Source organism: Hyperolius riggenbachi, chromosome 2 (genome assembly GCF_040937935.1).
Source record: "Hyperolius riggenbachi isolate aHypRig1 chromosome 2, aHypRig1.pri, whole genome shotgun sequence".
Classification (NCBI taxonomy): domain Eukaryota; kingdom Metazoa; phylum Chordata; class Amphibia; order Anura; family Hyperoliidae; genus Hyperolius; species Hyperolius riggenbachi.
Window position 1 is genome coordinate 90,978,088 of NC_090647.1, and position 16,662 is coordinate 90,994,749.

The following is a 16,662-nucleotide window of genomic DNA, read 5'->3' on the forward strand; positions in this document are numbered from 1 at the left end:
TGATGGCTAAATAGTTACTCACTACCCACGGGGATCATTTATCCTACAAAACAAAAACAAGAAACAAAACTCAAGCAGCCAAACAATCAGCCGTGGAAGTTGCAACTATCATTGGCCAATATAATAATGCATAACGTGCAGGTATACCAGGTGAAGTCTTCTTGATGTTTACATGTTGGCCATCTCAAAGGCAGTCAGTTATCAAATGTTTCCGACTGAAGTCTGACTGTATTAGCCACATGCTTGTTTTAGGTGTCTGATTCAGACACTACTGCATCCACAGTGGGGGCGGTTATAGACTTTTTGCTGCCTAAAGCAATACCTTGTGAGGATGCCCCACCCCCCTTCCACACACACACACACACACACACACACACACACAAGCGCGCCCTCCCATATCTGATCATCTACAACTGATGGTAGTTAGGATTAAGCATTAGGTGGGAGGTTAGGGTTAGGCATTAGATGGGGGAAAATAACATAATGAATAAAATTGCTTATTTTTTTACAATATTCATTCATAGATAATGTAGTCAGTGTTTGCACATTGTAATACCTTTCCTCTCCCTGATTTACATTCTGAAATGTATCACTGGTGGTGACATCATTAGTCCTGCCACGTCATCTGTACGGAATGTTCATTACGGAGAGTTCTATGCACAGAGGGAGATGGTGCTTGCTTGGTAGTTGGACAAAGCTGTTATTTCCCACAATGCAACGAGGTTTACCGGCAGCAAGCTGTCAGGACCATGGTCATGACATCACATTGTGAGAGGGGTTTCACCACAACATCAGCCATCATCGGGGGGGATGATCTCTTTGGGAAAAGGTAAAACATTTCTCATGGGAAAGGGAGTATCAGCTACTGACTGGAATGAAGTTCAATCCTTGGTTAAAGTTCCTCGTTAAGGTAAGGCACCAACATTTTAGTGTTAAGGGTTAGGGTTAGGTTAAGAGTAGTATATAGTAAAGTATTGGTAACTTCAATTACCGTTATTTTACTATTTGTGCCTCTTCCCAGCGCCCAGCTGCTGCAGCAACGTGGCAATACGTACTCCCTCTCTGCATAGAGGAAAAGTAAGACAGCAATCCCCATGAAACAAACAGCATATTCTGAGGCATTGGCCATCAAGGTGAGATGACATAGGCCTCAATTCACTAAGCTTATCTCCTGTCTTTAATAACGTTTCTAGAGTTATCACCATGGTGATGAGGCATGTCCTATTCAGGAAACATTTTACCTCAGGCAAACCTAAAGTTAACTCTTCTGTCTTTACGTTAACTCTTCAATCCTTAAAATAACTCCACAGTTAAAGACAGGCTGTTTATTAACTGCATGTGAAAATAACTACAGAGGAGGTAAATTAACTACAGAGGAGGTAAATTAACTACAGAGGAGGTAACTTAAGGAATTAAGAGATAAGATAATTCTCTTACTGTGTGGAGGTAAGTAAGCATGATCTTAGTGAATTGAGGCCATAGTCCACTCTTAAAGGGAACCAGAGACGCCAGGAAAAAGATTTTATACATACCGGGGGCTTCCTCCAGCCCCATACGCACGAATCGCTCCCACACCGCCGTCCTCCACTTCCTGTATCAGCCAGTTCCGGGTCCCGTAGTTTCGGCCAGTCGGCGTCAGCACGCGGCCAATTGTCCGCATCACAGGGGCTCCCAGCATACCATTACGCGTGCGGCTGCATACTGCGCAGCCGCACGCGTAAGGGTATGCTAGGAGCCCCTGTGATGCGGACAATTGGCCGCGTCCGCCGGAAGTGACGGGACCCGGTACCGGCAGATCCAGGAAGCAGAGGATGGCGGCGTGGGAGCGATCCAGGCTTATAGGGCTGGAAGAAGCCCCAGGTATGTATGAAATCTTTTTTTCTTTTTCTATGTCCGACGTCTCTGGTTCCCTTTAAATGATCAGAGGCACCCATATCCTATTCACGTTGCTGCAAGGCACTATGTATTGACCAGAGGAAGCGGGCTAGTATCCATGAAATGCGTTGTCTATTTTGTGTTTTGAATAAATAATTTTCAGTATTACTAGTGTTTTTGTCATCGGGAGAGGAAATGGATTACCTCTCATTCTTATTTTAACTATAAGAAGTTATATATATTTTTACACTTGGGCACCTCCATCCTTACGACTATTAAATTATGTTGTTTAGGTTGTAAAATATAGCAGAGATGTGATAAAAATGGAGGAAAGTTTAGTCTTTAACTTTCTCTAAATGCCCCAAAATGTTTGCATGCTGTGATATCACAATCTATTTGTTTATCTTTCATGTTTCCATGGCTGTGTCAGTGAATATGATTACTGTCCATTGCTTCTAGGTCTCTCGCAGTTCCCAGACATTTGTGAGTGCAAAGACACTGAGCTGGAGTGTGTAGAGGCCAATTTAGAAGCAGTTCCGACCGTGTCAAGCAATGTAACCCTTTTGTAAGTAGAAGCCTGCTTCCCTATGATTTATGTTAGCTTGCTATAACTTTAATAATTCATCAATGGCATCCCTCACCAGAACCAGGCCACACTATCTCGACATATTTTACCCCACAGCATCTCTCCCTTTGACAGTCTGCACATAAATTAATAACTGGCAATTTTATTACAGCTCGGGGGCCGTTGATAAATCTGAAAGCGTAATTTAACAAGTAGAAGGATTGTAATTTGCGATTCCCTGGCTTGCTTTATTTCCACCACACAGGACGTGATACATCCTGCCCATTAGGCAAGCAGCAAAAACTCCGAGCTACAATGGTGTGATATCAGTAGACAACGGCGTAAGTAAGGAGCTTGGGGCCCCAGTGCGAGTTTTACATTGGACCCCAAGCATTCTATTGATATGGAGCCTTAAAACCTATTAAAGGGGTTTTTACTTTGCTAAATTACTATGGCGAAAATTATGCTGTTCCATTATCCTCACCATCAGTTATTTAATATGGACAGCATAAATTTCACCATAGAGCTTGTATTTAAAAAAAATCTTGAGACAAGAAGGCTGCTAGCAGTTAGCAGGGACGGCTAGCCAGTCACGTCAGGAACAGCTAATTTACTGACGCAGATCAGTTCTGTAGAAGCAAAAAATTGTTGTTAGGAGCTATTTTTTTTTAAATACAAGCTCTATGGTGAAAATTATGCTGTCCATATTAAATAACTGATCTCTCTCTGCCTTAGCTGATCTATAATGCAGTTAACACACTCCACAGTCACTGTTGTTTCTCACATATAACTACAATGTAACTAGCTAAGTAAGTAACTAATTAGCAGCCTGCTTATTTAGTTAGTTACATTGGAAGCAGGAGATTTGGGCGCATAAGACAAGTGGACAAAAAGGGCGCCCCATTCACTCCCATTATAAATATCGTTTAATGGGCGCCGAACAGGGAAAAAAAGGCGCTGGAGATTATTAACGTTTTAACAAACGGCGCCCGGAGATTTTTAAGGATTTATAACTATGTTTGTGATGATTTAACTTTACAAAATGAGCCCGTGACGAATAACGTTTATAAAGATACTAAATCACTATTTCTAAAACATTTCTAAAACATTATTATCCACCCCAAAAAATTATTTACATTTTTTTATTTACATTTTTTATTTATTAATGTCTGTAAAACATTATTATCCATAGGGGGTCTTAGGTTTAGGCACCACCAGGGGGGTCTTAGGTTTAGGCACCAACTGGGGGGTCTTAGGTTTAGGCACCAACAGGGGGGTCTTAGGTTTAGGCACCAACAGGGGGTCTTAGGTTTAGGCACCAATAGGGGGGTCTTAGGTTTAGGCACCAACAGGGGGGTCTTAGGTTTAGGCACCAATAGGGGGGTCTTAGGTTTAGGCACCAACAGGGGGGTCTTAGGTTTAGGCACCAATAGGGGGGTCTTAGGTTTAGGCACCAATAGGGGGGTCTTAGGTTTAGGCACCAACAGGGGGGTCTTAGGTTTAGGCACCAAAGGGGGGTCTTAGGTTTAGGCACCAACTGGGGGGTCTTAGGTTTAGGCACCAACAGGGGGTCTTAGGTTTAGGCACCAACAGGGGGTCTAGGGGTTAGGGATAGGTACAGGGAGGGTTTTTAATAAACATAAATATAAGTTTCAGTTTACAAACAGGGAAGATTAACGTTTTAAGAATTGCCGATCTCATACACATTATTTAGTGATTTATAAATTCTTAAAACACTATTTGTAAACGAAATTCTACACAATATTTCTATAAACATTAATACTGTTTATCATTTACACCACGCGCCCTTTTTTCCCGACGCCCTTTTTTGATGTACGCGTTACATTATAGTTACATGTGAGAAACAACAGCGACTCTGGAGTGTGTGAGCCATTTTATAAATCAATCATTTTTATTCGATACAGCTATTCCAGAGAAATTCCCTTTGCAAAAACCATGTGACAAAGAGATCTGTGCATAAAGTACAGAACTGCTGGAAAAGTGGGAGTTTTTCCTGCCATCACCTGACCATGCCAACAATTGGCAAACACTTACTAAATAGAGATATAATAATATGGGGGAGAGTCATTTATAAAGTACGTTATTTTCACTATAGTTCCTCTAAAGGCATGTGCAGGCATGCATACAATGGCCCATATGCAATTAACTTTTTCTCTCGAGTTTTCTCCTTGGAGATAATTTTTCATTTTCTGTTTAACCACTTCAGCCTTCAGTGTTGTTTCACCTTATGTATCTGAGCAACTTTCACCTCCCATTCATTCACCAATAACTTTATCACTGCTTATCACAAGGAAATGATCTATAGCTTGTTTTTTCCATGAACAATTAGGCTTTCTTTTAGTAGTACATTATACTAAGAATTATTTTATTCTAAATGCATTTTAACGGGAAAATTAAGAAAAAAATTGAAAAAATTCTCAGTTTTCGGCCACTATAGTTTTAAAATAATACATGCTACCATAATTAAAAACCATGTATGTTTTTGCCCATTTGTCTCAGGTATTACACCATTTATATATATTACAATATATGGCGCCAATATTTTATTTGGAAATAAAGGTGCATTTTTTCAGTTTTGCGTCCGTCACTTTTTACAAGCCCGTAATTTTCAAAGAGATAGTAATATACCTTCTTGACATACATATTAAAAAAGTTCAGTCCCTAAGGTAACTATTTATGTATTTTTTTTAATTCTTTATTTTTAATTCTTTTTACAATAACATTTTTGGGGTAACTATTGGGGAGTGTGGGGGCAAGGGGTTTATTTTAAATGTAAAAAAATGAAAAAAAAATGTTTGTACATGTAATTTTACTATTTGGTCACAAGATGTCCTCGCACATATCTTCCATATGCGTAGTATTACTATGCAAAACGGAAGCAGTGCGTCGACGTGAAAGTATGGGCTTTGTGAAAGACGGAGCCGTCTCATAGACGGCGTTGGTCTTTCATATGGGGACTTAGATTAATGAATAGGAATTGTGTTAAAATAACTTTCCAGCATTTTTCAACTAGAAAAATACCAAAAAGTGGGTAAAAAAAGTACTATCAAAATTATTTTGAGTACTTTCTTGCTTTATGGTGGCTTAAATTGCATTTTATTGACAGGTTTAAAATTATCGCCTAGGAGAAAACTAGGATAAAAAGTTAATTGCATAAATATGGGCCAAGATGTCATTTGTTCCTGAGTAAAATGCACTATAAACTACTTTTTCCCTATGTTACTGTCACTTACAGCCAGTGCTAAAAATATGACATACTCAGGTTTTCTTTCATTTTAAAAGCACTTACTGGACAGCAGTTGCTCATTCCAACTGGCAAAATAGCAAACAGGGATGACAGAAGGCATCTTATTATAGATTCTTTCCAGGGAGGGCTTTTGTAAAGAAAGGAAATGCTGAGAATTCTCCATGCGGAGATGGACTCATCTAAAACCAGTCAGATCTGTCAAATTTTTACTACCTACTGTAAGACATAGAGGAAAAGTCATTTATAGTGCATTTTACTCTTGGAGAAAAGTATATGTCATATGTATGTGTGCACATGTATTCTACATTTAAGTTGTTTTTTGGTTGATGGTTGTTTTTGTTTTTTGTGTTGTTGTTTTTGCAGTACTGGTCCTTTAAAAAATGCACTCTGATCTAGATCCTATGTTCTCAACATGTGATACGCGTACCCCAGGGGGTACTTCTGATGGTTCCAGGGGGTACTCGGGCTTGATATACTTAACCAAGTATTTAAATTTGGAGTTTTCAAAAATGATACATCTTATTTAAACATCACCAAATTAGTGTTTTAGCTAATTAAAAGCAATAGTAAATGCTTGGAAATTGTTTAGAACCAATTATCATGTACTAAGATGAAATGTATACTTGTCAAGGGGTACTTGTGATAATGTTTACTATGCTAAGGGGTACTTTGTAAGTAAAGGGTTTTAAAAAGGGTACATACCAATAAAATGTTGAGAAACACTGTTCTAGATGAGTCTGGCAAGTTAATTTAATGTGCTGACAGCCTAAGGGCTCATTCACGCTTAAAAAACACAAAACGTTACGCGGGTTATTTTACCGCGATTAGCGCAGTAAAATCACTGTACACTTCTGCGACTCCTGACGATCGCGATCAGTGCTTGTAAAAGCACTGTACCGTGATCGCTCGAGAATAGCGGCAAAATGCTGCAGGCAACACATTTTGCAATTGCCGTTAATAACGAAAGGCCCGCGATCAGCGGCAATTGTGACACTGAGATCGCTGCCATTAGGTTTCTATTGCGCTAGCGTAGTGAGAACGGGGCCTAATAGTAGGAGGTGTACTTACGTATTATGCTGTCTGGAAAGCTTGGCAGCTTTTTGTTAAAGTTTTGTTTGATTCCCAGGAGGATCTGACCGTTTTTGGAAAGCTGAAAGTCCCGGCTTTCCTTTGCACTGGGTCCCGAGTCAATGCGATGCCCCATTCCCTAGTTGTGGGGGGGGGGGGGGTTGGGAGACGAGTGTCCCTTGCACTTTGCTACAGTGGAATTGAGTCTCCTGCCCATGACAGAGAGGAGAGGAAGGTGCTCCTTCATCTGTTATAAAAGACCCAGGGCACATGACATAAGTTTTGAAAACGCAGATTTATGCTGCAAAGGAAGAAGAAGACCTACCAGGTGTGCTGCTTATCATCATGACGGGTTCGTCCCGTACTTCTGTAATTGTACTTTCTGCAGCCAAGTTCAGGGGACACCCCTCCTTCAAAACCCCATGGGAACCGAGCATCATACTGACTCCGGACCCGGTGCAACAGAAAGCCAGGAGCAAGCAGAACTTTAACAAAAAGCTGCCAAACTATCCAGACAGGATAATACATAAGTAACGAAGGAAGCAACCCTGTGACATCCTGACATGAACCTGCATGCCCCTTAGAATTGAGGAACACTTTGCATGGCAGCTTCAAAATTTGAGGCTGTTCCTCACAGATTAGAAGAAAGCCATTTTTAGAATCCAGCAGCACTCCTGTAACATGACAGGAAAAGCAATGAACTGTGCAATAACTGTGCAATAGCAGCTTTTCACCAGCCCCCTGCAAAGCAACATTTCAAGTGCCTTTTACGTTTGCTAAACATGCTGCAAACAGCTAAATAGCAGTAATGAATCAGCCTATAATTTTGCTTGTGAGAACCTGGGCAGAGAAGAATACTAATTTTTAGGGCGGAGAAAGTCATCTATGTCCAACAGAAACAACATCCCTAAACAGATATTTGTGTTCAACACACAATATAGTTTATCTTCCTCGCCTAGACATATTTACTCGTTATTTGTATATAGCGAGCTTTTTTTCCCCTTCAATACAAATGTGTTATTGCAAAAAAAGCATTAACGCAAACCTGAACTGATAATTAAAAGTCAAAATAAACATGCAAAGGTCATACGTACCTTCCGTGTAGTCAACTCCTCAATCTCTTTCTCCTCTCCTGCGTCTGGTTTATCCACTGTGATTGATGGAACTCTCCTTCCTCCATTTTAAAAATGTCAATGATCCTGTATCAGCTTCGTGGTCAGCAAACTGTTAAACTATAATATCGCCCACTTGAGCCATAGGGAAACATGGACATTATCTTCCTCATCAGTTGCATTTTCAGCTATAACTGACAGCAACTGATATATAACTGACAGCAACTGACATATAACTGACATCAACTGATATATTTCAGTTCTGACAAAATCTTGTCGTTGTTAGAAGAAAATGGTGAGCTTGTGAGAGGAACTGTGAGAGGTAAGTATGTAATATTCATTAGCAGGTACATTGTGTGTTTATAAAAAGAATAAGAGAGAAGGCGGGCACCAGTGCTCATATCACCATAAAAACATTTATTGGTGGCAGATGGTAAAAACAGAGGAGGCCCCCGATGGAGAGCCCTCCCCCCTACCTATCGGGTCGTTAATGAATTGCTGAAGTGCTAGTCATTCTTCTTTTCTGTTGCAAACATTGTGTGTTTATTTTAAATAATTTTATTTGGCTCAGGTTCCCTTTTAAATATAGCTATCCCTCAAGGTATGTCAGTTATTGCATTTTCAAGCACCCTTCTTCTAGGGCAGAGAGGAAGTTCTGAGTTCAGGTCCACTTTAAAGGGAATCTGATGTAAAAATAAACGTATGAAATAATGCATTGTATGTGTAGTGCAGCTGAGAAACAGAACATTAGTAGCACAGATATGAGTCTCATATTGTTTCCAGTACAGGAAGTTAAGCAACTTCACTTGCCATCCATGCAAAAGAGCTTCTCAGAGCTCTGCAACCATTAGGCCTCTTTCACACAGAGACGTTGCGTTAGAGGGGAAGTTAAAGAGAAACTCCAACCAAGAATTTAACTTTATCCCAATCAGTAGCTGATACCCCCTTTTACATGAGCAATATATTGCTTTTCACAAACAGACCATCAGGGGGCGCTGTATGACTGATATTGTAATGAAACCCCTCCCACAAGAAGCTCTGAGGACCGCGGTACTTTTGACAGTTTGCCACAATGTAACAAGGTTCACAGACAGTAAATTGCTGTTTACAGCTGTCTCCAACGGCTAAAACAGCTAGCAGCAGCTACATAACCTGCCCACAGTAAAAATGTCACCATGTAATAAATGTCAGAATGTAAATCGGGGAGAGGAAAGATTTTACATTGAGCAAACACTGACTAAATCATTTATACATAATTATTGTAAAAATGAAGCACTTTTTTTATTACACTATTTTCACTGGAGTTCCTCTTTAAAGAGAACCTGTACTGAGTAAAAATATTTAAAATAAACACATGAGGTAACTTGAAATGAACATTACAGAGTTACCTTGCCATCAGTTCCTCTCAGAAGCTCACCATTTTCTTCTGACAATAACCCCATCCAGTTCTGACAATATTTTGTCAGATCTGAAATATATCAGTTGCTGTCAGTAAAAGATCAGTTGCTGTCAGTTATAGCTGAGAGGAAAACAGATGTACCAGGTAATGTCCATGTTTCCCTATGGCTCAAGTGGGCGATGTTACAGTTTAACTGTGTGCTGACCAGAAAGCTGTTATAGGTAATGGCTATTTTCAAAATGGAGGACGGAAAATTCTCTTGATCATAGTGAACAAATAGGACGCGGGACAGGAGAAAGACACTGAGGAGTATATTACATGGAAGGGAAGTATGACTTGTGTATGCTTATTTTGACTTTTATTTTCAGTACAGGTTTTCTTTAAGGTCGCATAACGTTCCCCTAACGCAACGCATGGTGGTGCAAAACTCGGATGCTACATAGAGACGCGTTAAGCGTCTCTTGGTGCGCCGTTTTCGTTCCATACTGGTAGAACGAAAACGGCGCATGCGTCCTAAGACTGTGGAGACCACGTGATCGGAACACTCCGCATCACGTGGTCCCACCAGCCAATCGCCGCACAAAGCGGCCACTCCAGGAAGTAAACACTGCACGTCACACAGTGCAGTGAATATTAATTAGCCATATGGCTAGGGACAATAGTTGGACTCTCCCCTTACTGAGCATGTGCAAACAGTCTAACGAGGCTAAAACTGCAAATAATGCACAGCATGCTGCACTTTCTTTGAATGTGCAGTGTTACACTGTAACGCAACGTGGGCACTGTAAACACCCATTGATTTTTCATTACTGTGAGTTGGGCTGCGTTACAGGCTGCTCTCAGAGGCGTATCTAGGGATGACGGCGCCCATGGCAAGCAATTCAATTGCGCCCCTTTTGGGAATGGGGGGGGGGGGGCGGGGGTTTGATGCAATTTTTCCTGGACAAAAGGTTAAAAAACGTAGACAATTTTTTTTACAGACGGGTGGAGTCATTAACTCGGTAGGTATTTTTCATTGGGGGGGAGGGGTTGTGGGAGTGGGCAGGGTGTGCATGGCCTGACTGAGGCCCTCAAGTGATAAATGCAGCTAATGTGAGGCCTCCCAAGCTATAAATGCAGCTTCCCCAAGTGACAATTGCAGGTAGTGTGTTCCCCAAGTGACAATTGCAGGTAGTGTGAGGCCTTCCCCCCCAAGTGGCAAATGAAAACCACACACAGCACTTCAGATCCCAGACACACCACACACACAGCACTACAAGTCCCAGCCACACCGCACACACAGCACTACAAGTCCCAGCCACACCGCACACGCAGCACTACAAGTCCCAGCCACACCGCACACACAGCACTACAAGTCCCAGCCACACCACACACGCAGCACTAAGAGTCCCAGCCCAGCCACACCGCACACACAGCACTACAAGTCCCAGCCACACCGCACACGCAGCACTACAAGTCCCAGCCACACCGCACACGCAGCACTAAGAGTCCCAGCCCAGCTACACCACACACACAGCACTACAAGTCCCAGGCACACACCACACACACACAGTACTACAAGTCCCAGGCACACCACACACACACAGTACTACAAGTCCCAGACACACCACACACACAGCACTACAAGTCCCAGGCACACCACACACACAGCACTACAAGTCCCAGCCACACCACACACACAGCACTACAAGTCCCAGCCACACCACACACACAGCACTACAAGTCCCAGGCACACACCACACACACACAGCACTACAAGTCCCAGGCACACCACACACACAGAGCACTACAAGTCCCAGGCACACACCACACACACACAGTACTACAAGTCCCAGGCACACCACACACACACAGCACTACAAGTCCCAGACACACCACACACACACAGCACTACAAGTCCCAGGCACACCACACACACACAGCACTACAAGTCCCAGGCACACCACACACACAGCACTACAAGTCCCAGGCACACCACACACACAGCACTACAAGTCCCAGGCACACCACACACACAGCACTACAAGTCCCAGCCACATCACACACACAGCACTACAAGTCCCAGCCACACCACACACACAGCACTACAAGTCCCAGCCACACCACACACACAGCACTACAAGTCCCAGCCACACCACTCACACACACAGCACTACAAGTCCCAGACACACCACACACACACAGCACTACAAGTCCCAGACACACCACACACACACAGCACTACAAGTCCCAGCCACACCACACACACACAGCACTACAAGTCCCAGCCACACCACACACACAGCACTACAAGTCCCAGCCACACCACACACACAGCACTACAAGTCCCAGCCACACCACTCACACACACAGCACTACAAGTCCCAGCCACACCACACACACAGCACTACAAGTCCCAGCCACACCACTCACACACACAGCACTACAAGTCCCAGACACACCACACACACACAGCACTACAAGTCCCAGACACACCACACACACACACAGCACTACAAGTCCCAGCCACACCACACACACAGCACTACAAGTCCCAGCCACACCACACACACAGCACTACAAGTCCCAGCCACACCACTCACACACACAGCACTACAAGTCCCAGACACACCACACACACACAGCACTACAAGTCCCAGCCACACCACACACACACAGCACTACAAGTCCCAGGCACACCACACACACAGCACTACAAGTCCCAGCCACACCACACACACAGCACTACAAGTCCCAGCCACACCACACAGCACTACAAGTCCCAGCCACACCACACAGCACTACAAGTCCCAGCCACACCACACACACAGCACTACAAGTCCCAGCCACACCACACACACAGCACTACAAGTCCCAGCCACACCTGACCACTCACACACACAGCACTACAAGTCCCAGACACACCACACACACACAGCACTACAAGTCCCAGCCACACCACACACACAGCACTACAAGTCCCAGCCACACCACACACACAGCACTACAAGTCCCAGCCACATCACACACACAGCACTACAAGTCCCAGCCACACCACTCACACACACAGCACTACAAGTCCCAGACACACCACACACACACAGCACTACAAGTCCCAGCCACACCACACACACAGCACTACAAGTCCCAGCCACATCACACACACAGCACTACAAGTCCCAGCCACACCACACACCTCACTACAAGTCCCAGCCACACCGCACACACAGCACTACAAGTCCCAGCCACACCACACACCTCACTACAAGACACAACCCCCCCCCATCCTATCCTATTTACATACACCTAGTAACTTACGAGTACAGGATGTTTCCTTTTGTGGTGTGCAGTGGGCGGGCTCAAGGAGGAGGCTGCGGCTGTGGGCAGAGACTGAGTGCCATGCTGTGCACATCTGATCTCACTCACACAGCAGACTGGAGAAGGCGGAGAATTCTGGGCGGGGCTTCTGCAGGAAATACAAGGAGGCTGTTTCTAGCGTGGCTGTATACAACTGATGTGATAGAGGAAATTAGGTGCCGATCACTTGCTAATGACGGCGCATGTGATAACTATGAATGATATAGTCAGTCTGCGCCCCTAGTTGTCTGGAGAAGCGGGCGCCCAGGGCAAATGACATATGTGCATGCTGGTAGATACGCGTCTGGCTGCTCTAACATGCGCCTGTAACGTCCCACTGTGAAAGCAGCCTTAAAGAGAAACTCCAACCTAGAATTGAACTTTATCCCAATCAGTAGCTGATACCCCCTTTTACATGAGAAATATAATGATTTTCACAAACAGACCATCAGGGGGCGCTGTATGACTGATATTGTGGTGAAACCCCTCCCACAAGAAGCTCTGAGGACTGCGGTACTCTGGGCAAACTGCCGCAATGTAACAATGTTCACAGACAGTAAATTGCTGTTTACAGCTGTCTCTAACAGCCAAAACAGTTAGGAGCAGCTACATAACCTGACCACAGTAAAAATGTCACCATGTAATACATGTCAGAATGTAAATCTGGGAGAGGAAAGATTTTACAATGAGCAAACACTGACTAAATCATTTATACATAATTATGGTAAAAAATGAAGCACTTTTTTTACTACATTATTTTCACTGGAGTTCCTCTTTAAGTCAGATACAGTACTGTTTTCTGAGGCACTTATACTTCAAAGATACAGTGACAGGCAGCTTCAGATAAGATTTATACTGCAGGGAAGATGAAAGGGTCATTAGCCCTGCTCTGTTTCGTAGTATAAAACACAGTGTGGTTTGTAAATTTGTAAAGAAAAAAAGCTATATACCTGAAAATAAAAATATAAGACTATTTTTATTTACTACTAATGTTCTATTAAATATCCATACTTCACATAAACACATACAATTCATTAGATCAGAAGTTTATTTTCGATTTGGTGCCACTTTAAGTCCTTTCCTTCACCCACCAAAACTTTATGATGTAATTTGCCCAACCCATGTATGCTGAGAACAGTCCTGAACTTCCTCTCTACTCTAAAAGATACGCAACAGCATAATAACCTTTAAAGAAAAAAATTTCTTTGTTACAGCTGATACAAATCCTGCAATAAATCTGCAGTGTGTCTACTTCCTGCTTTCATGGAAGCAGACATATTTGTTAACATCCCGTGATTTCAAATGAGCTTATCAGTCAGCTGACACAGCTAAGGGACCAAATTACAACTTGTGATTAGACACAGATGAGGGGGACATTAGAAAGGCAACACGTTCTAATTACATGCAGGGTGCTTTTCTCTATGTGTTCCTTCCATCCTATGCAAGAGTTCAGGTCCACTTTTAAGGGACCGTCTCTAAAAAGAAATCCCAGCAATTGTACCGCACAGCCACAGGCATTTATTAATATCAGAATTGTTCTCAGCAGCAACATGCACGCTCCCTCATTCAACACTGAGCTCATTACCTGAGCTTCAGGAAAATAACGTCCTTTCAGCGTAGTGTTATTTCCCAGCAGTCAGGAGCGATACACCATTTAGAATAAAGGATGAGGTGCAGAGCTGTACTTAAATGTTAATGTGGCTGCTGCATATCCACTACACATCTCTTCTGCACTTGCATCATTTCTGTTTGTCTAATCGTTTATTTCTAATGGCGGTTTGTGAGAGATGAATGTCGGAGAGCCTGGAGATGTGAACCTACTCCCATTGTAATGACTGAAGTGCCGGCTTCCGGGCTATAATGACAGTAATCAGAACGGGGAGAGACGCTGGTCGCCTTATTGATAAATGTAGTCTAGTAGCAGCAATGTGACAAGCAAGCACCAATGAATAAACAAAAAAAAACTCCAGCCAAGGAATAAATGTTTGTCCATGGCAACCATCAGTGGAGCTATAAATGTTTCCTACCGCAACGCTTCCAGTAATCCTTATTACAGCTTTGATAAATCAGCTGTGGGGTACATTACATATGCCTAGAAGCTATCTGATATACTGTAAGGTTCCCTAAGATAGTGAAGTTTTATGTTTCCGATGCAGAAACTCACAGGTTTGTTGCAACATTTGTGTTTTATATTTCTCTCCAGTCTCCACCTCAGCATTGTTAAAGTACGTCTAAAGTGTAAATAAAAAAACAGATACTCACCTAAGGAAGGCTCTGGGTCTTATATACAGTGGGATGCAAAAGTATTCGGCCCCTTTGAAGTTTTCCACATTTAGTCACATTACTGCCACAAACATGAATCACTTTTATTGGAATTCCACATGAAAGACCAACACAAAGTGGTGTACACATGAGAAGTGGAACGAAAATCATACATAATTCCAAACATTTTTTTACAAATAAATAACTGCAAAGTGGTGCGTGCATAATTATTCGGCCCCCTTTGATCTGAGTGCAGTCAGTTGCCTATAGACATTGCCTGATGAGTGCTAATGACTAAATAGAGTGCACCTGTGTGTAAGCTAATGTCAGTACAAATACAGCTGCTCTCTGAGGGCCTCAGAGGTTGTCTAAGAGAATATTGGGAGCAACAACACCGTGAAGTCCAAAGAACACACAAGACAGGTCAGGGATAAAGTTATTGAGAAATTTAAAGCAGGCTTAGGCTACAAAAATATTTCCAAAGCCTTGAACATCCCACGGAGCACTGTTCAAGCGATCATTCAGAAATGGAAGGAGTATGGCACAATTGTAAACCTACCAAGACAAGGCCATCCACCTAAACTCACAGGCCGAACAAGGAGAGCGCTGATCAGAAATGCAGTCAAGAGGCCCATGGTGACTCTGGACGAGCTGCAGAGATCTACAGCTCAGCTGGGAGACTCTATCCATAGGACAACTATTAGTCATGCACTGTACAAAGTTGGCCTTTATGGAAGAGTGGCAAAAAGAAAGGCATTGTTAACAGAAAGCATAAGAAGTCCCGTTTTCAGTTTGCCACAAGCCATGTGGGGGACACAGCAACCATGTGGAAGAAGGTGCTCTGGTCAGATGAGACCAAAATGGAACTTTTTGGCCAAAATGCAAAACACTATGTGTTGTGGAAAACTAACACTGCACATCACTCTGAACACACCATCCCCACTGTCAAATATGGTAGTGGCAGCATCATGCTCGGGGGGTGCATCTCTTTAGCAGGGACAGGGAAGCTGGTCAGAGTTGATGGGAAGATGGATGGAGCCAAATACAGGGCAAACTTGGAAGAAAACCTCTTGGAGACTGCAAAAGACTTGAGACTGGGGCGGAGGTTCACCTTCCAGCAGGACAATGACCCTAAACATAAAGCCAGGGCAACAATGGAATGGATTAAGACAAAACATATCTATGTGTTAGAATGGCCCAGTCAAAGTCCAGATCTAAATCCAATCGAGAATCTGTGGCAAGATCTGAAAACTGCTGTTCACAAACACTGTCCATATAATCTGACTTAGCTGGAGCTGTTTTGCAAAGAAGAATGGGCAAGGATTTCAGTCTCTAGATGTGCAAAGCTGGTAGAGAGACATACCGTAAAAGACCGGCAGCTGTAATTGCAGCAAAAGGTGGTTCTACAAAGTATTGACTCAGGGGGCCGAATAATTACGCACACCCCACTTTGCATGTTTTAAAAACATTTGTAAAAAATGTTTGGAATGATGTATGATTTTCAATCCACTTCTCACATGTACACCACTTTGTATTGGTCTTTCACATGGAATTCCAATAAAATTGATGCATGTTTGTGGCAGTAATGTGACAAAATGTGGAAAACTTCAAGGGGGCCGAATACTTTTGCAACCCACTGTATAGAGCCTTTCCATTCTTCTCCTCGTCCTGTTGTTCCCAGGGCTGGATTTAAGCCAAGGCCACATAGGACATGGCCTAGGGCACCACAGGACCTAGGGCGGGTGGGCAGCAGGCTATACTAGGGGGAAGGGAAGGG

At 43.1% G+C, this 16,662-nt stretch overlaps 1 protein-coding gene across 2 annotated transcripts in view; it reads left to right on the top strand.

The window, feature by feature from the left end:
• The window catches only part of RXFP2 (relaxin family peptide receptor 2), a 390,074-nt gene that overhangs the window by 310,838 nt on the left and 62,574 nt on the right, over positions 1 to 16,662 (top strand). For both annotated transcript variants that reach the window (XM_068265019.1, XM_068265023.1), the window contains one exon: positions 2,335 to 2,440. In XM_068265019.1, the coding sequence (XP_068121120.1) occupies positions 2,335 to 2,440 (106 nt within the window). The remainder of the gene's footprint in view (positions 1 to 2,334; positions 2,441 to 16,662) is intronic.